The sequence below is a fragment of the Rhododendron vialii genome, chromosome 6a, assembly GCF_030253575.1.
Source record: "Rhododendron vialii isolate Sample 1 chromosome 6a, ASM3025357v1".
In the NCBI taxonomy this organism is placed as follows: Eukaryota; Viridiplantae; Streptophyta; class Magnoliopsida; order Ericales; family Ericaceae; genus Rhododendron; species Rhododendron vialii.
This window is the reverse complement of record NC_080562.1, coordinates 12046349-12070026: the sequence shown is the minus strand read 5'-3', so window position 1 is coordinate 12070026 and position 23678 is coordinate 12046349. Positions and strand designations below refer to the sequence as shown.

Genomic DNA, 23678 nt, shown 5'->3' with positions numbered 1-23678 from the left:
TGGAAAGTCTACTCTTACCGACCCAAAATCTCGATTGGAATCCCGACGCCCCGCCGGACACACTCCGGCCACCAGACCGCCGATCCGAGCAGTCCAAAAATTCTAAAAAAAAAAAACCGAGTGGGTTTGGGCGGGAATAAACGGCATCCGACGGGTGTAGATGGCCGATCCAAACAATCCATTTTTGTGTTTGGATCGGCCAAAAATGGAGTGCTTGGATCGGCCACCTACACACATCGGATGCCATTTATTCTCCTAAAAGGCCCACTCGATTTTGTTTTTTTAGAATTTTTGGACGGCTCGGATCAGCCATCCGATGGCCGGAATGTGCCCGGCGGGGGGTCGGGATTCCGATCGAAATTTTGGCAGTCGGGAACTGTAGCTTTACGCTTATCAGTGTACCAATCAAATTGCGGTCTTGGTGGTTCAAAAAACGTTTGAACTTATAGCCCATGGGCTGAACCTTGGGTTGCGCCCAAGGGAATTAGAATTTTGAGAAAAAATACAGCACTTAAAAAAATAGTAGGAATTAGAGGCACGTTTGGGCTGAACAATGATGCCTATGTTCACATATTTACTTCCTCCTCTAACCCCCAATGTTCAGCCCAAACGTGCCTCTAATTCCTACTCATTTTTTTAAGTGCCGTATTTCTCTCAAAATTCTAATTCCGTTATGGTACAGGGAATTAACGGCTAATTCCGTTATGCTACAGGAAATTAGGGGCTGCTCCTATTTTTGGAATATGTTTTTTAAAGAGGAAGTAAATATGTGAACACTTTTGTATTTCGAATGTCATTCAAAAAAAATGAGAAAATCTATATAATAAAACAGCTCAATATTTGAATTCTATGTACATAAATCTACCGGCCCGAACTTATTCCTCATAAATCCTACTGTTGAGAAGAGTCCTAGGGTTGGGAAATCCCATTTTCTTTTCTAACCTTTTCTATTCCAACTCTCTTTTGTTATGGAAAGATAGAAAATAATATAATTTCATTGCAAAAAAAGAGCTGGATTTTGAAATAAGAAAGAGAAGTAATTTTTGAAATCTTAACACTCTCTCTCTCCAAAGCAAGGCAAAATCTTCTTTAATTTTCCTATCCCAACTCTCTTTTGTTATGGGAATATATAGAAAGTAGTAAAATTTCATGTATAAAATCGTATAAACAAAAGGGTAAGAAATATTTTTTTGGTGTGTGTTTTTTTTTTAAACTAAACAAAAGGGTAAGAAAAAATATGTTTGATTCTAATTTAAGAAAAAATCTTTCCGTATAAATCAGTTTTGTTGGCGGGAGTGGTCAATAGTTTTGCAATTCATTTTAGTTGTGTTCAAAATGCGTTGCCCCGTACCTTCAGGCACGAACAAACTCTAGTTAAATAAGAGCATCTCCAATAGACTCAATGGAATCCTAGGCAATTTGTCTAGAAAAAGTGCATATTTTAACTTTGTCTAGCCACCAAATATTTTTACTACCCAATATCCTATACAAATTCCTATCCAAATCCCAAAACTCCATTGATTTAAAAAAAGAAGAAGGAAAAACACTCACCATCGATCACCACCATCCCTCTTCTCCGACACCTCCATAGCCACCACACCCCACCACCAGCTATACCCATCTCTCTCTCTGTGAAATAGCAAAACCCAGATGGAACCAAATGATTTTGCACCGCCGTCACCCAAATCGAAAACCCCAACTGACTGACCAAATTAAAATCCCACAAACTGAAATCGAAAGACCTGGCCACAAATTAAACTCAACCAGCACAAACTACAAACTGAAACTGAAAGTTTGAAAACCCACAAATTGAACTCAAACACAAACTGAATACCATAAACCAAACCTCAAAGCCACAACGACGTTAGAGGACGATGGCAACAACGGAGCCAACGATGACTGAACTGAACCCCACCAGAATAGAATATGACGACGGGTGACGGCAAACCCCTTGACGACGAGTCACGCCTAGCAGATCTGGTGGAGAGAGAGAGAGAGAGAGAGAGAGAGAGAGAGAGAGAGAGAGAGAGAGAGAGAGAGAGAGAGAGAGAGAGAGAGAGCCGAGTGAACAGTTGATCGCCCATTGTGGCGTGGCACTATAGCAGTTCGTGGGAGTAGCGAGGTCGGAGCGAGTCTGCTGCGTGAGAGTTTTTGATGGTTTCCTCGCCTCTCAAGAGAAATGACGAGGAGAGGAGCCGAAGAAGAAGCTGTTGGAGATGCTTCTAGCTAGCTACCACTTGATTTTATCCATGACATGATCACGGGTTAAGTTTTCATCCTGTAATTGTATGAATAACCTGCCTAACCTAAAATTTCAAATCACACCAAATCAAATTAAAGTAGATTGACAGATTTTAGGGATGTTCTTGGTAAAAGGGTATTGTGATCATATATTCAGGGCCGGCTCTGAGCTGAGACGAACAAGGCGGCGGATTTAATCCTTCGAATTTTGAATCAAAACTAAGGTCTCAAATAGGTATAGCGAGATATGTAATATATATCTAATCTAGCACTTATATAAAAAATAAGCTAGCTAGCCTAGTGAAAAAGTTTAGTTCCTTTCTCCAAGAGGTATATGATTTTAAGTCTTAGGGGCTTCTTTTTTTCTTCCCTATATGAATATTTTTTTTCCTCACAAGTTCGTCTTAGACCTTGAGAATCACAGAGCCGGCCTTGCATATATTTGTTCTAGTTTGCAATATCAAGCTAAAAATGAGTAATTGTACAGAATATAATAATTTTTTTATCCAGTAGCGATGCATTAGGAAACAAAGAAATTAACTGATTTTGTTCTTTAACAAATTGAACGCGCACACAATTTATACCTAATTAAAATTTATCGGGTTAATGGATTCATGGTAAAAAGTACCTGCTTTACAAATTGATCATGGTCGCTTTTTTTTCTTTTCTTGACAAGTCAATCGCCAGCATATCATTTTAATAAGCCCAACAACACTTACAAAGAAATCCACTTAAAATACATAGATATGAAAACTACTGCGCAACCTAACACAAACATGATAGCAAAATTATATCAAAAGTAGAAATACATAAATCTCTAACATCAAGACACATGCACATACTGTAGATCGAATAGAACCGACACGGCGACACATGAAATTCGACCAGTAGACCAATCATCGACACCGAAGTTAAGCACCTATGGGGGCAATAGATTCATATCAAAGAGTAAACAATCAGCACCGTGAAAACCAAAAACTAAAATCTAAGACTAAAAAACCAAGGAAATTGCTATCCACAAGCCAAACGTTTGCCCGCTGATGATGTGAGAGAAACAAACGCTGACAAAGACACCAGCGAGCCTTTGCAGCCATGTGCAATGGATGCCACTCAAGGGTGAGCCCCCACTACCACGGTGAGCTTTGGACACAGAAAAAGCGAATGCTGATGAACTCGACGAACCCATGCCGATGCACGGCGGGTATTGGATGCTAGTCCGATGACTAAAAACACACAGCCGAAACCAACCAACAACTAAAAACTAGAACTAAAACTTACAGTAATAACCAAGAAACACCAACTACAATCCAAACGGAAAAAGAAGAAAATCACAACTAGTCCAATTAAAACCCGTACCCAAGTTCCCGAGTAGCCCATCACTGAGTCACAATGACTCACACTGAGTTGCACCGAGTTGAGGACGAGTCGCACCATCACAGCCCATCCCGAGGCCAAAGCTCTGCCTCTGTCAAGACCCTAACGCGTTGACCGCAAAAACTCACCTCTGGCAACCAGAGCCGCAATAACAACCACACTAGTCATTGGAGGAAGAAACAACCGGGAGAGAGGCCCGGTTGGTGTAAGTGGTTAGAGGAGAGGATGATAGGGGTGATGGTGAAAAAAGTGGGGGAAAACTCCCAGATCAAGGATCGGGAGAGGGGAAAACACCCATGAGGGGTAGAAACCCCTCCCCTCCCACCGTCGTATATGGGTTTAAAACCCTAGGGGGAAGGGGAAGGAGGGAGGAGCGGGGGCGGCAGCCACGGTTTCGTAGGAGGAGGGAGGCTCACGTTTTATTTATTTATTTATCATGGTCTCATTTGAATGATCAATTTCATACGAAGTATGGACCAACCAAAAATGATACTATTTGTTATTGTAATAAAAATTTGTACGAGTCTTTTTTCAATCCCTACAAATTCTCTTTCTTCAAACAATTTCAACAAAATTTTATCAACTACACTTCAAAAATGAAATTGGTTTAAATTTTTTAATTCAATTATGAAGGGTAACTAGGTAATTAAATCCGGCAAATTGATATACAATGATTGCTTGAGTTAAATTTTTTTTTTAATTAGGTAAAGAGCTGTTCAATTGTGGAATCTAATTCGAATAACACAAACGTATATCATTGCATCTAACGTTGATAAATTTCTCAGCCTCATTGAAAAAGGACTTTTGCCATGCAAAATCTCTCTGTAAATATAAGTTCTAAAAGTAGAAGTACACCGTAATTTCTGTGTGTTTTATTAAAAAAAAAGAAAAGAAAAGAAAAGAAAAGGAAAGGAAAACACCCTAGAAGCGCATGGAATTTGAAGGTCACTTCGTTGACAAATTAATTCCTCCAATCGAAGAGTACTACTGTACTTTATATCTCATCGGTCATTACTGCTGCACTGGTCCTCTTGAAGTTCTAAAGGTCAAATTAATTCCTTGCCCGATGTTTGAAGTGAGTAGTTACATGGTCAAATTTGACCAATTACAAATCAAAATTATATATATGCCAGATTTTCACAAATAAGAAAGGCCGGTGATTTTGTCACTCCTTTTTTTGTTAACGCCACTCCCCTGCAAGTGTATTTTTGCACCAAAAATACACTTGCAGGGAAGTGACGTTAATAAAAAAAGAAATGACAAAATCATTTCCCATAAGAAAAGGAGGTCGAAACTGGAACTACACAAGAATATATATACTAGTATTTGGCTTTCAAATTTGAGGGGGGAGTGTTTTTTGAATGTCAAATTACTACTCCTACAACATAAGTTTTCTGTTTCACATAATTTTGAAGAAGACATGGTTAGAATTGCTCTTGTAAAAGTGGGTTCTTTGGGCTTGGGCTCGGCCTTGTTTGTTCTTCTGTCCAGTTACCATCTTTGTTTACTTGGGCCATTCAAAAAAGTGGAAAACTACACGTACTATTTACAACAGAATATTTCAAAAAACATTATGGGGTGAGAGAGGCTCGAACTCTCGACCTCAGGATAACTCAGAAGCTATGAGACCTACGCGCTAGCCAACTGCGCCACCACCCCCTCAGTGTTTTAAGAGCCGGCAAAAAACTAATTTGATTCATGTTCTCAGTCTTGGGCCGTGTGATTAATTAGGGCCTTGACTGGCCTTTTTTATTGTTATATTTCTGAAGGTCCTTGACTGGCCTTTGGAGTACAATCGAGGTTCCTCTCCAAAATCTGACCCCTTCTCTGCAATACAATATGGATTTCAAGAAAGGGTTATCGGGCCAATGTTTGACAATTGATCTTTTGTTTTTTACTCAACGAAAATTTCATACTAGAATGCCATACCACATACTCAAATGGAATCCATAAGAGGAAGAGAGGAAAGAGCAAACTGCAAAGCCTACATCACGTAGACTGAAACATCACATAGTCTGAAGTGGACCGAATCGAAGTTCAGGTTTAGTTGTAGCCAAACTGCGAAAAGGTGGACTAGCTCCAACTAGAGAAAAGAATCATTTTACTCTGTAGCACATGTGAATATTAGCATTTGCATCAGGTAAATCAATAGATGATATATACTCGATAAATTTAGATGTTTGCTATATATCTTCGCAAACTCCTATAAATGACTTCACATGATTATCATATACCGTTTGTTAAGGGAATTTAGATGTTCTGAATTCGAGCTGATCGAGTAGTTGCAACAAAATAGCTTGCTATCACAGCCTATGACAAATGAAAATTGCAACAAATGTTTTTCAATTTTCCAGCCAATGTGACAAAAAGTAAACAATTTCCACGTGCATATTCTCATTTAAATATTGACCAAAAAAGGGGGCATATTTTGTAGAGCAAACTTTGTTTTACATTGGAAAATTGTGTCCTTTCAACACCACACCCAGGAGTCAGCAGGGGATTTAGGGCATTTCCAACCCATCTTTCAAATCTCCAAATTTGCCTCCATGCCTACATTTTGGTGGACGATACCACTCCATTCCACTCATTTGGGAGGATTGGCTTTCTGTTTCTTTTTTTTCGGGTCAAACGGAGGATTGGCTTTCATTCTTCAAATATAAAGTATAAAAAACATATGGAAATCCTTTAAAACCACTAGCTTTTTGGAAATAAAAACATAAAAAATATAGGATATTATAGAAAACTAGACAATGATTGGAGAAAAAGTGAAAGAATGTTTGAAATGGAGATGTAAAATAGAGATACAGAGATGTGTGGTTTGACATTACTGTCTGAATAGTAAAATTCCTACAAATTAATCTACTTTTTGATTATAATGTTCTATTTTGATATTCTAAAATGGTATTAGGTTGGAGATGCTCTATTGCGCCTGAGACATGTTGGGGTTTGGGCCCCACTGGGAATTTTGAAATTTTTTGTGTGTAATAAAATTTAACTGTTGACTTTTGACTTTATTCTAAACTAAAACATTGTTTATTTTCTTCCCATAAATCCACAATCAAAAACTAGTAAAACAAAAAGGTTTGAGAAGTTCAAAATGTGAAACCCAATGCTCCAATCATCCGGGATTGGAGCCGGTCTATAGACATGTCAGGTCGCCGGAGTTTGGACGACGTCAGGACTCAGGTACGCATCAAATACTTCAATCTTCATCTTTCACACCTTTTTTCTTTCTTCGTTTTGTTTCTCCCATTTGCCTTACTAGAAAAGTTAGGTCATTTAATTTTCAGGGTTGTTTGGTAGTTTTTTCCGTATTGTTGATAAAAATGTTATTAACTCTGACGTCGATCGATGAATATGCTATTTTTTGTTTGTAACGAAAAAAAGTTCATATTGTCGTACCATTTTGTTACGAATTTTTTTCTTGATCAGTACTTTTGTGTTTTTATTGCGCCACCAGCCTCGTTGTTGGTTGCCAGGAGTCGTTGATGGGGACTGAACATGATTCCCTGCAATCTACATAAGTGCAATGCCAATGGGTACTTGTGCTCCTTTTAATGTCCCCTGTTTTGTCTGATATATATGCTGGGTGGAATTAGTTGGGAATTGAAAGATTACTTAAATAGTTTTGGCTGACCTGCATTTAGAATTACTCCACCCTATTTGGTTGGAACTAATGGGACTAATTGACTGATGGAGGGCAAAACAAATAAATACTCAATGTACTACGAGTTATATATGACACTTGCAAAAAAAAAAACAAAAAACAAAAAACAAAAAATAAAAGAAACTATGAATTATGACAAAAGTGCCCCTGTCATTTGGGTTGGGATCACGCGTGATAGACACGTGAACATTTTCTGTCAAAAATCATAATTTCTGTTGTCGATTGGACTAAGTAGGTAATAGTATAAAAGTTGAGGGAATAAAATCATCAAATTGATTGATTAGGGACGAAGTAAAAAAAATGTGCATAGTTTAAAGGATAAAAGCAACAAAAAAAAAATTCCAAATTTTAATGTACTCTCGGGACCAATTTAGTCCCACAAAGTTTTAATTCCTTGGTATGGATTCCCAAGGAAAACATAAGGGAAAATCGGAGCTACATGAATCTTATTGAGGTAAGTCATTCGATCCCATTCAAGAGAGGCCGATGTAATAAGTTGAAAGATTGGGTTCGTAGTGTATTTATGAAAAACCTACGAGAAGGTTGATGTTTATTACCCTTTCAGCGAGAAGGAGAGATCAATAACTCAACGATGAGTCAAGGACGAAGAGTTTTGAAATTTTCTATATTTAATTTGGTCAATGCAAATAAGGGACTGGCATATATAGCACGTTCGTGAGTAGAGTTTTTTTTTTTATCCTCCAAAACGCCCCTGGGGCAAGTAGAGTTTTTCGTGCTGGAAAACTTGAAGTGAGCCTTAAAAGACCCATTGATTGGTGGTGTTGGGTGTTTTTTTTTCTTCTTTTGAATGGTCATGGTGGTGTTGGTTGATGGAGCGAATGGTAGGGGTCACTTGATCTGGGAGATCCTGCCAAGCCCGCCCCGTGTTTGGCAGCAGTGTCGAGCGATTCATCCGGTCGTTCATTTCGGCACGAATAACTTGGATCTAATTTGAGTGTATATATAGAAATATCGATCATCCGTTGCTCGGATTAATATCTGAATCGTCTATTGTCGAAATGAACGGCCGGATGGCCGCTCGACATTGGCCCCACGGTTTGTGAGAGGGAGAGAGTTATGTACACGGGTTCATATTCATATCCAGAGAGAGAGAGAGAGAGAGAGAGAGAGAGAGGTGTAAAAGTAGATGAAATCCAGCTGCTCTCATTGTGCCCAAAAGACAGAGTTACACGAACCCACGTGGAGAGGACTGCAAGCCAGTTCACGGACTTGTGCGCTATATCCATCCATGAAACTTTGGGACCGAGATCCCCTGTCCCCAATCTCGACAGGAGTTTGTCCCTCTCGCAAATCAACGGTTGAGATGTATCGAGGAAAAACGACGTCGTTTTGAAACAAAAAGTACTCGACACATTTTAGCCGTTGATTTGTAAGATCAACGGCTGAGAGGAGTGGAACAGACCCCTGTTCGGATTGAGATCGGACAGGGGATCCGGGTCCGAAACTTTGAGGTCTCTTGAGCAGTTGAGCTGTCTCTCCTCGTCCCCAACGCTGCCATCTCTCTCTCTCTCTCTGTTTTTTTCTCCTTTTATAATTATTATCGTTTGATAAGATTGTTTAGTACACCCTTCTTCTCGTTATCAAATTCTACCAACATGTAAATAAATGGAGAGAATAATCAACGGGTAGTCCAACAAATTTTGTTTAATTATACATGCATTTGGCTTATAGCATAAGCTTTTTTGAACAACAATTTTTTTTTTATTAATCTTTAGAATTGTTACAAAGACCAATAGGAACAATAAGAATAATATCAAATTTCTAACAAAATTAAGAAAAATTGTATGTCCAGTCCGAGATTCAATTTCTCAATGGGCAAGATACCAATCAAGAAAATCCAATAGGACAAGCTCATGCCTAAAAGGCTGAAGCCGAAACATCGATTGGGACAATCCCATCCTAAAAGAAACCCTAAATCTAATTACAGCAAACAAAAACGATTGTCCAACCCAAAACACGGCCGTGATAGCCCATGCCAACCGTGCAACCATGCACCACATAGATTGCCATGCCGTTAGGCCAAGTTAATCCGATATCACCTCGGAGTGAAACTGGCAGGAGATCCACCTCCAAACAAAACCACTCGAACACAAAGCTCCGTCGGCTTATAGCATAAGCGACCCACCCTGGGTCAGAAAATAAAAATCAACAAGCAAACGAACAGGCTACAATTGTTCCTTTTTGGGGAAAATTTTGCTAGCTTACAGCCCATGAACTTTGACCGATTTACAGCTACACTCTTTCTACTTTATTTTAAACACTCCCCCTGAACTTTGGACTAAATTAAGATAATTAACAATTCCGTCAGAATAAACGTAAAACTAAAAAATAGGAGGTCGACAAGAGATTTTCCTTCTAAAACATATTTAGTAAGGCCATTTTGCCCTTGGAGTAATTTACATCCTATATTATTGGTCAAGAGGTGGACAAACAAGAAAATTCTTTTTGAAAAAGATAAAAGGAGGCAAATATACAAGGACCCTTGTAGTGGTATTGTTTTTACGTATTTTTCCCATCTGTCATGCAATCTTCTAATTAATACATCATTGGGGAATCCCTCTATCCCGTGGGGTAGGTATTAATGCCGAGCCACACAAACATATATAGCATAATTTCTTTTTCAGTATGTGCATGTTAATTTTCGTGGGTGCTTCTGTTGCTTAGGTGAGATTCATGGTTGACAATTCCAACCACCAATATTATATGAAGAGATCATGCCATTTCATACCTGGTCAATACGAGACTTATGTTATTTAAGTATATTTTTTCGCTTATATTGGCTATGCATGACCAACCAAGTGCAACAATAACAAAAAAAAAAAATATATTAAAAAATACAAAATCTTACTATTTTTTTTTAACCTAGTGGGTTCGCTTGGACCCCTGCAAATATTAGTAAAGCCACCCATGCTTATGTTATATAATTGGAACAAAGATTTATATATGTTTGTCGTACAAATATGGGAAAAAAAGGTAATAGTTGTTATTCACGTGAAAAAAGAATAGTATTCCACTTGTGATTTTTGTTTTTTATACCACTTTAGATTTTAGATTCTTAAACAGTTGAACTTATTTGGGCTAGGCTTATTTTGTTTTGTTGAGCTATAATATTTTGGGTCCAAATTTAGTTCGACTTTCATATTTTAACTTTGCATGAGTAACTTTGCGCCGACAATACTAAGAAAAATTTAATTTATATACAAAAGTAAAAAAATTAGTGCAATTTTTGAATCCAAAGAACCCTCTGGCATAAGAATGTAGCCGCCCCTACCCATGGGTTTGTATCATTTGGCATCACAATTAGGTTTTTGAAGACTTTGTTCTCTCTTGTTTGTGCCATAAGTGCACAGTGTTTGTTGTGATCCATGTGTACGTTATGGATCATTTTTTTACTTCTCCACGTGCAAGTCGGGAGTCGCACATGAGGGAGAGTGTTAGAGTTTGTTCCACATCGATTAAGAATCTACTCGAAAACTATTACATCATGAGCCTGAATGGCCTCTCCTCTTATAGCCAATTGGATCTAAATTGAATACTTTAACATATTAGACTTTATCCAACATCACTCATTTAAGCCATTTAATCTTAGTTAATATATTCTAGAGGTTACTCCATCTATCACAAATTGGTTTAGATGGGAACCTTTCAAGAAGTCTAACATGGTATTAGAACTAGGTCTTGGGTGACCTCACCTCGCGTGGTCAAATGTCCATTGCTCGATTCAATTGCCTCACCCTATCAATTCATACCTTCACGTGCATCCGGACTGTATGCGAGGGTCATCCGAGTCAAATCTCCTGTTCTCTCAAATTGTACATCCACATGCATCCGGGTTGCATGGGAGGAAGAGTGTTAGATTTTATCTCACATCGTTCATTTAAGCCGCTCAAACTTAGTTAATATATTCTCGATATTACTAAACCTATTGCCAATTAATTTCAGGTTTGAATCCTTCAAGAAATTACCTAACACTATTAGGCCAGCTTTTTATGGTGTATGCAAGTCTCCCTCGTTACATGCACAATAAGTTATTAATGCTAGGTTCATATAAATATCAATAAACTAATGTGTGTACAGAGGGATAAAATCACGAGCAGACTCATATCCTCAAGGAAAACTTGGAAATTAACATCATTGACCCACCCCGGCATATGACGCTAGGTTCCTATAAATCATTAAAAATGCTTACAAATAAAATAAAATGACAGGTAGGATCACTTTAATCCAGTAAACAAGCCAACCAGAACAAACAAGTACTAAAGCATACATTCTCGCATTTGAATAAATGGCTAGTGGATGGCAGTACTGTTAATCTTGAACTACCTCAAATCTAGTCAAACATACATGTTAACAGGCCGGGCTTCTCCTAATGTCAGGCTAATGTATTATTATTATTATTATTATGTACATTATGGAAGACCATTATGTTGTCAACCCCATGAGGACCCAACGGCGGAGCCAAAAATAGGATTTGAAGGGGCCGATCGAACAAGTAACAAATATATATCCTCTTTATGTTAATGTGTGAGGAAGACTACATCTCAACCGAATTAATGACGTAGATGAACACATATGAGCATGACTCTCGTTGAGATGGCATGTTGTATGCCAATAATGCCATCAAATGGATAATTAAGAGTTCTGGGCTGATCGAAGTGGATTTCCATTGCTTGTCACTTGGTGAATCGATATTTGTCAACTTAATTTCATTGACAGCAAAGTTCATTGGTGCGTCTAATGCACTGTCCATCAAATTAGACAAAGTTTTTAATGGTAGGGAGCTTAAATGTTTCTACTAAGGTTCTAATTTTTTAAGTACTTATTTTCCGTTTTATGAATCACGTCATTATCTCACAAATTTTTTATTTGATGAAAAAAATACTTATTTTAGTTTGTACGTACTGGAACAACGTGAAATGATAAGATGCAAAAATTGATCATTTTCAAAGTGAGGGAAGTGAAGTGCCAAATGTCTAAACAACAGGAAGATAATATGCATTTTTCTACTTATTATTTATGTCTGTGTTAGATACTCAGATATCTATGAACGACTTCTGTAGTTATGAATTACAATTAATTGCATAATGGTTATGGATAGTTTAGTGTAATCACTTGGATTCTAATGTTGAACACATCTCTAATTGCAATGAGGCAAAAGTATGCTAGCTAAGCCAAGGACATATTTTAAAGGGGTTGAGGTCCAAAGTCCAAAAGAGAGAACATGGAGAAAGAGAGACACAAATTAATGTTGAGACTTGAGAGGGTATATTAATGTTGAGAGAGAGAGAGAGAGAGAGAGAGAGAGAGAGAGAGAGTGGCATATTTATGTTAGACTAGAGACAGCGGAGGACCAACTCAACTGAACTCAAGACCCCCCTTCCCCTACTTTCTCTTCTCTCTCACTCACCTGTCATCCCATTTCATTATACAACAAAGCCACACACACCCCAACACCCTTTCTCCTCATTACAGCAAATAAGCGTTTGCACCTGTCGGATTCCTCTCTCTCTCTCTCTCTCTCTCTCTCTCTCTCTCTCTCTCTCTCTCCCAGTCCCTTCCTTTCTCTCTCATATACCTGTACTTCAAAAAAAACCAAGAAACATCAACAACAACTAGCTACCAACAAAAACATCACAATAAGCTGTCCAGTTCTCGATCAGATGGATTGGGAAATGGATAGCTTGAAAGAGGCGTAAGAGGTGAATTTGCTCGATCTGTTGATATATCATTGCGTTATGGCGTCGCATCAGCATTATCGATCGCCGTTCGGTGACACCACGTACACGAAACTGTTCGTCGGAGGATTGGCTTGGGAAACGCCGGCGGAAGTAATGCAGGGTTATTTCGAGCAGTTTGGGGAGATTCTCGAAGCAGTCATTATAACCGATAAGAATACGGGGAAGTCCAAGGGATACGGATTTGTAAGTCTCAATCTTGATCCTCCTTTTTTTTTTTGTTTGCATTTTCAATTGTTTGCTGCCTAGAGTAGTAGTAAGTAATATGAGTACTTTGTATTGGAGTTAGAAAAGTTTTTGAGCATATTTCTTGATGGATTAATTAATTAAGAAAATGTTATTAATAATACAGGTGACGTTTCGTGACCCGGAATCGGCAAGGAGGGCTTGTGCTGATCCGAACCCTGTTATTGATAGTAGAAGAGCAAATTGTAACATCGCTTCACTGGGCCGCCCTCGCCCATCTCCTCCTAGAGGTCTCTCTCTCTCTCTCTCTGGGTGATCATATGACATGACATTGTAAATAATGCTTAATTAGTAACATAGGAGTATTTAAGTACTACCTTAGACATGATCCATGCATCGGTGATATGAACCCGACCTCTCCTGTCTTCTACGCATGATTATTACATCCACAATACAACTCAAATACGATCATTGCCGATAACGTAAGGCGAATGATTTTCACATTAATCCGCATAAAATTCACCAAGGGGAAAGTCTTTGGGGAAAAACTGTTAAAACATTTATCTACATGTCAGGTATTTTTGGTATAGCTTTTTTTTTTTTCTTTGATAATTAATCTGAGTTATATATGGTTGTTAATGCAGGTAGAAATCAAGGAGGGAATCCGTATCAGGGCGGTGGAATAGGGCAGGGAGCATCATCATCAATATCTTACAGTGGAGGAGTACCACCGGCACAATTAGCTCCACCGGCACCACCACCAGTTGTACCGCCTGTCATTTATCCACCATACGGGTTAGTAGCTGCTGTCATGTGGCAGTGTCAGAACTAGTCTTTACCACTTATAAACCCAACAAAAACGGTCCATTTTTTTCCAGATAGGACCATTTTTTTCCAGATAGGACCATGGGTATTCTCAACATAATGGCAAGCTAGCATAGTAGAATTGACAGCAGACACCCATGAGAATGAGTTCTGGGTGCTGTTTGGGTGCTTCTTTTTTGGCCTTTTCATTTTTCACATTCTGGACTTTTGGTTGTTTGGCTGCAGGAAATCGCAAAATGTGTTTTCGGAAGAATGAGTTTTGGTTTTTTGACATTTAGAGAGCCCAAGTACAGAAAGAGGAGTTTAGGTTCTTATTGCATTTTCAGCTTTTAGCTCATTTTGAGCAGGTGGGGTGACAGATTAAAATACCCTCCAAAATTTGTTAATATACCCAAAAGACCTCACAATGCTTACATTATCCTATTTCTTCCAGATCTATCTCCCACCACAGTTTTACCCTTTAGAGTATCCGCACCAGACTCTCTACATTTTGGATCAATTTACACCTTAAAAAGTCGCTTTATTACTTTAGCTATCTACTTTTAAAATAATTACTGCATCAGACTCTTTACTTTCACTCTCCTTTCAATAAATAATCAAACCCACCTCAATTAAATACTCCATTTAACTCTTCCTTCTCTGATAAAAAAAAAATTTCTCCCAGTCTTCCTACCTCTGACCCTGACCGCCCCTGGTGCGCAACAATTAAAAAAGAGAGAGAATATAAAATTCAGAAGCAAGTGAACAGTACCTCGCCTATACAAACGAGGTACTGTAGCCAAACTAAATTTTCTTCAAAGTAAAGAGGAAGGAAGAGAGGCTGATAAAGAGGGTTTTCGATGTTTTTTCTTGTTTTGACTCTTTAATTTAGTTTAAAGAGGAGAGTAAAGAGAGAGATGTGGATGCCCTTACCCGTTCAAATTTTAGCATGTATTATGCTCCATATACATACGGTACATACATGCATTTGCAATTTATTTTATACTATATCATATTGGATTTGATTTCTGTGGTTTTAGAAGGAAGAAATGAACTGAGCTAAGTTTTAATTGAAGGTTTTTCAGAAACAATATTTCAAAATCTAACTTAAAAACCTCATTCATACACATTATAATATTCCCTCCGTCCCGATTTATTTATCTGCTTTTTGACTTTAGCTTGTCTCAAATTGTGTGTCCAATTAGAAATTGACCAAGAAAAATTTCCTTAATGCCTTTCACTTTTTCAAAAATCATGTATTGGAAAATGTGCACTCTTATTAATTGCCCAAAAAGAGAGGGTATTTCTGGAAACCCAAAACATTTTTAGTGTAATCATTGTGCTTTCTTAGTAAGTTGGAATTCCAAGATTAGACAAACAAATTAGAACGGATAGAGTACAATAATAAGAACCAAGGGCAACATGGTAAAAAATCAATCCACATTCATTTTCATCATTTATCTTTTAAACACTACTCCTGTTGCAAAACGTATTCTGCATATATCTTTCAAGCACTTTACAGATTTAGTAATATGGTCTTACCATGATCCTAAGGTCAAAAAACCAAAAAGTCAAAAAATAAAAATTTGGAAAAGAGCCTCCCAAACACTGCCTATATCTCTTATAATTATTACTCCTATTATTATTTATTAATTTGGATCCTCTGCGGACGGTGCTTAAGGTTATTTGTGGGCCTGAGCCCACTTCGATCTGAACCGTCACATTTCAAAGCTCTTCGAGTCCATTAACAAAATCACAAAATACATTGATCAAATATGGGTTGATAAAAAATTAAAACACATTTATCATGAGATAAATGGGTTCTAATTTAGTGTAGCAATATTTGCATTTTTATGATAAGTTCATAATATCCCAATATCCAATCAACGCTAGTTTTGACGTGACTGATATAATCGATGGGCTTTAAGAAATGAATGGATCTAATCATAGAAGTGGACTTGAGGAGGTCTCACAAAACAAGACCATACATGATATAATGAATGAGAATCCAAATCTGTAATTTTTTTTTAGAAGATCCGAATCTATATTAATTTATCCTAGTCTTTTGTTGAGTGCGTTGGTTAGTTTGACGGGTCAATTAATACTATATTGCATCGCATATATGAGTTGGCAATTGGAAGGACCTTCTATTCGTTGTTGCGTGCACAGGACATGCCTTAAGCTTCTATGTCCATGAAAATCAAAATTACACAAAGTGTCATTTATGTATAAGAGATGATGATTTTGACGCTCTACTTATTTACGCAGGCGCTTCATTTGTAACGTGAAGTTATTAATAATTTTATGTGCAAAGTGAAGCGTCTGCGTACAAAAGTGGAGAGCTAAAATCAATTTTCTTATGTAGTATATAGAGTAATATACATGTAAAATGTATATATGAATCAGTCCACAATCTTGTGGGACAGATAGCGGAACTATTTCACCGAAAAGTTGGTGAAATAGTAATATACATCTAAAGTGTACACATCCATCACTCCACAACCTTATGGGACAGAAAGCGGAACTGTTTCTCCGAAAGGTTGGCGGCCGGGTCACCGTGAATACACAATCTTAACTACAACATTTATTTATTTGATAAATGCACAATCTTGTGTGCGGTGTAAAATAACCGTGTAGCATCGTATTTTAGGAGCACTAAAAAATCAATCATAATGTAGTAGTAACTTGGAAAATGATATTGTGATACAGTTGAGCGGTCACACCTTAATAGGCTTGGGCCAATTCACCCACGAAGTTTCCATAAAATGTTGGATCTACCGAGAATCCTCCTGCTCTCGATCTATACATTTGTGGGGGTGTTAACGACATTAATTTATTTCTTCTGCCTCTATTTACTGGAGTAGTAATTCTGAAAGCATCATAACCGTCATGTGTGGTTGGTGTATGTAGGGCCCAGCTGTAGCAAGCTAGTTCAATATACCTTTTTTTCTTTTCTTTTTCACGGAACTAGTTCAATATCCATGGGAGTAATTTTCTTCCCGAGGAGTAGTTATTAGTTATTACTACTTGCTCTTGACATTTGGGTAAAAAAAAAAAGAGTCAACGAACACAATTTTAATACACAAGTTCGGACAAATAACTCTGTCCGGAGCCGTTTAATGCATGTGTACTCATTTACAAAGAACCGTTCTTGATATATGTCTGCTCAAAACTGTGTTTTGAAGTTGCGTTTGTAGCATTACTCGTTGGTAATAAATATATAATGGATCAATTATACATTGCAGGTATGCAACCTACCCAGCTGATTACGGGTATCCACAAGTAAGCATCTCTCTCTCTCAAATAACTATATGTGATCTTTCGTAAAGAGGTTCTAAATGATATATATTCAGATAATAATAATTATTTCGTTTGAAATTTATTTTGATTCTATTTGTAGGAAAAACAGAAAAAGTATTAAAAAAGAGAGGTTAGACTAATTTTCATTTTTTCATATGTTTCCTTTTAAAGTTTTAGTCGATATAGTAAAAAGTACGATAAAAGGAAAGATATTTTCTGAGAACTTGCCTAATTGAATAGAAAAATGGTCCGGAGGTTTTCAATTTAAAAAGGTAACCACATTTCTATACTTCATTTTATATAATTGGATATGAGCATCAAATTGTACTATATTATCTATTCTGATCTAATTTTTGGTATTCGACTTAAAGTATTTATGACATAGATTAAACATGTATCATATATATAATCTCACAAAGTATACTTGGATATACAACGTCATTAATGGTTGTGGTGCTATGAAAACCAACTACTGAATGGGTCGGTGTGGTACTGTTATTTAATCGATTACTGTTGAACTTTTTTACGAGAAGATAGCAAAATCACACCCAATTTGGGGTTTGTATGCTATGTAGCCCTTGAACAGCTTTACCTTTGCAACATTTTGTGAAGGAATTGGTAACGCTGTGTACGAAATTCACAACGCTTGTATAATAATTCATGAAACATTTGAATAGATTCAAAATAATTCATGAAACATTTGTATAAAGTGAAGTTCGATATTAAGGTTCACTCGGTAGAGGACTTTAAGGGGTATCTTGATGGAATGAGGAAGGTCAAAGTGTAAGTTGCTCCGTAAGGGTGGAAGCGATCCAATTCTCTGTTGGATGATCCTTCTCTTTCTATCCTGGTTTATGTTTTGTTTTGGCTCTTGCTTTTCTACTCTATAAGCGTGTGTGCTTATTGAGTGAACTCTCGATGTACCCCTTTCGAGCTAATAAATTCTTTATTTTGCCGAGCAAAAAAAAAAAAAGATTCAAAATAACATCAAGACAAAAACTCACGATATACAGCTTTTATAAATTCTTATCCGAATATATATGTCTTATGGATATTCACGACTAGTGTCATGAATTTTTATGTAAAAAGTTATATAAATTTAAGGCGATTCAAGGAATATATATCTTACACACTTTTATTATCAGTCCCGTCAAACAAACAGACTTACACCATATAAGATACATCCCTTTTTAATGTAATCCTATCTAAATAAATGAAATGAGATGACAATGTTTCATTCCAATTTTATCGGATGTCTCCGAATAGACGTGATGATAATGTTGAAATTGGGCAGGCTTTCTATAACCCACAACTTCAGCAACCGCAATACTACCAGCAACCGTACGGGTCATCATCAGCCATGGGGTCACCATATTTTTACGGATATTCCGCGCAACCTACAAGGGGAACATTTCCTGCACCCCAGGCGCAACGTATACAAGGCCCGTCTTATCTGTACTATCCTACGCAGATGGAAGGGTCCTTCCCCACCTTTCCATCCCCTCCTCCTCTTCGTCTACCTTCGCAATATACACAACAAACAAGGCTTTCCCTTCCCTCTCCCACTGGTAATAAACTATTTCTTACCTATTAATTCTTGTACGTTTCTTTTTGTCACACGATAGATGTCTAGCTTACTTTTAAAATGATGGTGAAGGAAAACCGCTAAGCAGTATGCGGGTAAGATAAGCCCAAAGGGTATGAACCACCGTACTAAGCACTCGTGCTCCTGACAACAATTGAACTCCCCAATTTCTATGTGAAAGAAGGGAGAAAGTGCCGTTGGGCTGCAAGCCCGCAATTCTTGTTCATTCATTCATTAAATTTTTGTTCCAACTGGTTAGGTGGTATATATTAATTCTTGCGGGTTGTTTCGACTTTAAATGAATCCTTGTTACTAGATGATATGGTTGATCTTTAATTAATCGATGCATGTAAACTGACAAGAAATTAACAACAGATGTACTACATGTAACTTAATCATCATATGGGTTTAGGCATTCATATGCATGACTTAAGCCACATAATTCTTGAGAATGCATGCTTTCCGGCCGCTTAGGCTCTTAATTTTCATTCTGCAATAGAGCTCTCAATCCGTGCAATGGCTAATTTTATTAGTTCGATTTTTTTTTTCAAAGATTTTTGACGCTTGTACTAACGCTCTAACTCATGCGTCCACACACACAAATTATTAAGTTTTAGTCGAAAGGAACATATCTACATAAATTAAAACAAGATTCTGGAGTATTTAGCCCCTAACTGTCTGTACATAAATTAAAACAAGGTTCTGAACATGACATAAATTAAAGCAAATGTACATTTCTTTCCACACGCACGCACACAATGATTAAAACAACGCTCTCACTCACGCACGAACACTAACGCCACTCAAGGTTCTAAAGTATTTGCCCTACATTGTCTTCTTGTAAATGAAATAACACAACAGGAAGAGAAAAGGAAATAAATCCACACGAACGACTAAGAGCTTCCTTCGCTAGAAAGGGGGTAATGAATTCCCTTTGTAAGTCCACATGGCATCAAACCAATGAAGAATTTTACGAATAACATCCCATTCAAACCTATCATAGACTTTCTCAAGGCCAAGTTTGATCAATATACCCGTTACTTGATCTTTTTGTCTTTTCGAAATGGTGAACAACTTCTTGGACGATCATAACATTGTCTATACCCAGCCGACTGGGACCAAGTTTGTTTGGAATGGGTTAATGAGATCATCCAAGTAGGGGTCTAAGGTGGTGAACAGGGGTTTTGATAATGATTGATCATGAAAAACGTACAATGCTAGAGAGACTCATGAGCCGGAGTTGTTAACAATTTAAATGATGGGTCTTCAGGATTAGGCACAGATAGGTTTTGTCCAAAGAGCTAGGCTCAAAACATGACTTGACAAACAAGAAGACCAAATCCCCAATGACATCCAAACACTTATGAAAGAACCCCATGTGAAGACCCTTTGTTCGTCCGAATCCAATAACATCCAAACACTTACGAAACAACCCCGGGGGAAGACCGTCGGGTACGTCCTGGAGACTTCCAAGGATTGAAGAGGCCTAAAACGAGTTTGACCACTTAGTGGAGGGCATGGCACAAAGTTGATCCTGGGCAAGGTGCATGTAATGTGACCACGAATGACTTATCGTTATCATAAAGCCAAACGCCAGTAGTATATCTTTTAAAGTATGAATTTTGTTGGACTTCCTATGGGAAGGGGTGGTGATACGAGGAAAACCTGGTCTTGTGGTCCGCTTTAGGTAAGCCAGTTAGTCCTAGCCTTAAAGGGCCCATAATTCTTTCTCTAAACGCACACGAATTATGCGACAAAGCATGACTAAGTACGTGCGAAAATTGCTTTGGAATGATTTTAAGAACGTAGAAATCAATGTCCAACCGCAACCCCCGCCATTTCCCTTTCTTGTTTATATGCCTACACCAATTGATTGCTAGGTATTTGACAAGACTACGCGAATTTTGTAGTATCGCATCTTCATGTTGAAGAGTTGTTTTTAGAAGTGAATCAATCCCATTTACTGATCTAATAAAATCTGGACGGATCGCTTGATGCTCAATATTTGTCATTCGTAGGTGGTGGTCACGTATGGAAGTAGTCTCATAATTTAGTTGTAGGGCAGGTAATAGGTAGTCTATAATTTGGTGAGGATTTAAAATCCATCCCCACAGCCATTTCTAGGATTCTCCTAGCTTGGATTTAGTATAGAGTAGGATTTGTCGGATAGAAAAGAAATTGTACAGTATTATTATGAGATACACCGGGGGGTGTGGGCAAGTGGGCGCTCACTAGTCACTACCACGTACGTGACCATAGCTGTCCAGCGTGTGTTGTTACTCCCAATGACAGATGGGCAAAGGGTGGAGTAACAGTGGATTCCATGTGAACTCAGTGTCGAGGGTGATGGTTGCTTCTGAATATTATGCAGTCCAGGACTCCTCAATAATGTAGTACAGTAGTAAAATTGAGCGGAACCCAAGACTAAAGTGTACTGAATAATCTCTCCCAATCCAGTACTGGTGGTTGGACTGGGAGAGGCCCCACTCTCCCAAATCTTCGATACATTAGTTTGGAAGCATGTCAAAGTTAGGTATATTTGTGGATGTGAACACGCAAAAATGGAAATGGACTATGGCAATGACCCATTCCTTTTTCCGATATTGGCTTTTTTTATTTGGAGAGACAAATATGCCATTTTCTTTATCCGCTAACCAAAAAATTTGTATGGTGAAGATGTTATTTATTGCATTGATCATGACAATAAATTTATAAAGGACGTATTCATTTGACCGCCTTTGATCACCGATTGAACTATATCTTTGATGATCAGTTACACACTATGTTGGGACCATTTTGAACGCAATTTTGGAGGTTCACTGTTCACATTCTAAGTTTGAGCATATTATTTATATAGAGATACAAAGTAAGCAGTAGTCGTATTTAGATGATTTCTTTAAATTTGGCTTTGAAATATAGTTGTTATATATATATATATATATATATATATATATATATGAGTCCCCTCCATATAAGGGTGTCCTTATTTTAAATAAAATTCGGACGTCCCATTTTCTCCCATTTTCCAATCAAATTTCGATGATCCGAGCCGCTCAATGTGTTCAGAACGTGATTTTAAGGGTATCCGCGAGAAATCAGCCCAAAAAAAAAAAAATGAGAACGACTTGATTTAAGCAGTTTTTATTAAACCATTCGATAAAATACAAATAAAAACTGCTCGGATCAAGCCATTTCCGGTCTTTTTTTTTTGCTGATTTCTTATGGGTACCCTTAAAATTATGTTCTGAACATATTGAGCGGCTCGGATCATTGCATATTGGTCGGGAAAGAGATGTACATAACTTAATGCGGTAAGGACGCTCTTACTTGAAGTTTTGGGCGGTTCCGCAGACAACCAATTAAACACTTAAAAAATCATCCCAAATCTCAATCTCATAGTTCCCGATCAAATTTTTATGATCCGAACCGTTTAATATGTGCAGAATGTGATTTTAAGGGTGCCGGCGGGAAATTAGCAAAAAATATGACTGGGAAGTGCTTGTTTTGAGCAATTTTTAATTGAACCGTTCATCAAATCTAAGCTAAAAACTATTTAGATCAAGCCCTTCCCGGTCCTTTTTTTTTTTGGGTCGATTTCTCATGGGTACCCTTAAAATCACGTTCTGATAACATTAAACGGCTCGGATCATTAAAATATAATCGAGAACTATGAGGTATTTTTTTAAATGTCTAATTAGTTGTCCTCAGAACTGCCCCGATATATATATAGTAGTTTTTAGGTCCACTCGTCCGGATTTTCTTATGGTCTTTCATTTTCCGATTGATTTGCGATGATCTGAGCCGCTCAATATGTTCAGAATGTGATTTTAAAGGTACTCGTGAGAAATCAGCAAAAAAAATGATCGGGGAGGGTTGAACCCTTCAATAAAAAATTATTCGGATCAAGCCCTTCCCGATCATTTTTTTTGCTTATTTCTCGCGGGTACCCTTAAAATCACGTTCTGATCACATTGAGCGGCTCGGATCATCAAAAATCAATCGGGAAATGGGAGGTCCGGACGGTCCAGACCGTAAGGCTTCTGGACCTGAAAAGAACTCATATATATATATATATATATATGAACTGCAAATTTAAAAAGGTGAAATCATGCGGCTATGATAATCGGATCAGGCTAGGGCAAATGTTTTTTACATGATTTACGTACCCAGAATCGGCCGTAAAATAAAGAAGTTTAATCATAAAAAACATGGCCCATAACTAGTCCATCAAACCAGACCCGACATACACAATCTTCTCTTTCAGTTGTATATATATGTAATTGTTAGCTACTACTGCATGTACTAACCTTAACTCATACGCTGTGATGTTTAATTTTGGTATGATCAGATTCATCACAGACTCCACAACATACCTCAACAGAAACAGAAGTTGCAGCCATGACTAGTACTTCAGAAAGTCCCAAGACCTAAGTGGCCGGAGAATCTCTTCCCGTTTTACATGGGATATATGGCGAAAAAAAAGTCTTCAATTGTACAATCTTTGACCAATTGATAACCTAGTTTCTCTCTCTCTCTCTCTCTCTCCCTCTGTCTTACCCGATCCATTCTTTTTTTTTTTTTGGTCCAAAGTCATAATGCCCATTTTTTAATTACTGTTGCTCGAGCCCAAAAAATTGAGAATTTCTTTCATTTTTATTCGGAGTACTCATGTTTCAACTACAGAGGGTTTAACATTTTAATTTCATGAATGTATGGACGGACGGGAATTTTTCTGCTCCTGCAATAAAGCATATTTGTCGATAAA

General features: G+C 37.6%; 1 protein-coding gene and 1 non-coding gene across 3 annotated transcripts; one reads left to right on the top strand and one right to left on the bottom strand.

Annotated features, from left to right (window-relative positions):
• Positions 1-5189: 5189 nt before the first annotated feature.
• Positions 5190-5274, bottom strand: TRNAM-CAU (transfer RNA methionine (anticodon CAU)). Its single transcript is given in 2 exon segments — positions 5190-5225; positions 5237-5274. It is a non-coding gene; the product is annotated as a tRNA-Met (tRNA).
• A 7218-nt stretch (positions 5275-12492) lies between these two features.
• On the top strand, positions 12493-23678 carry LOC131328894 (uncharacterized). 2 transcript variants are annotated; one of them, XM_058361856.1, is made up of 6 exons: positions 12493-13224; positions 13391-13514; positions 13869-14019; positions 17274-17310; positions 18623-18896; positions 23262-23678. In XM_058361856.1, the coding sequence occupies exons 1-6, from the start codon at positions 13039-13041 to the stop codon at positions 23342-23344; spliced, it is 855 nt and encodes a 284-aa protein (XP_058217839.1). In that variant the 5' UTR covers positions 12493-13038; the 3' UTR covers positions 23345-23678. The 2 variants fall into 2 exon arrangements, with proteins under 2 accessions (XP_058217839.1, XP_058217841.1); XM_058361858.1 differs by lacking the exon at positions 23262-23678 and adding an exon at positions 18986-19282.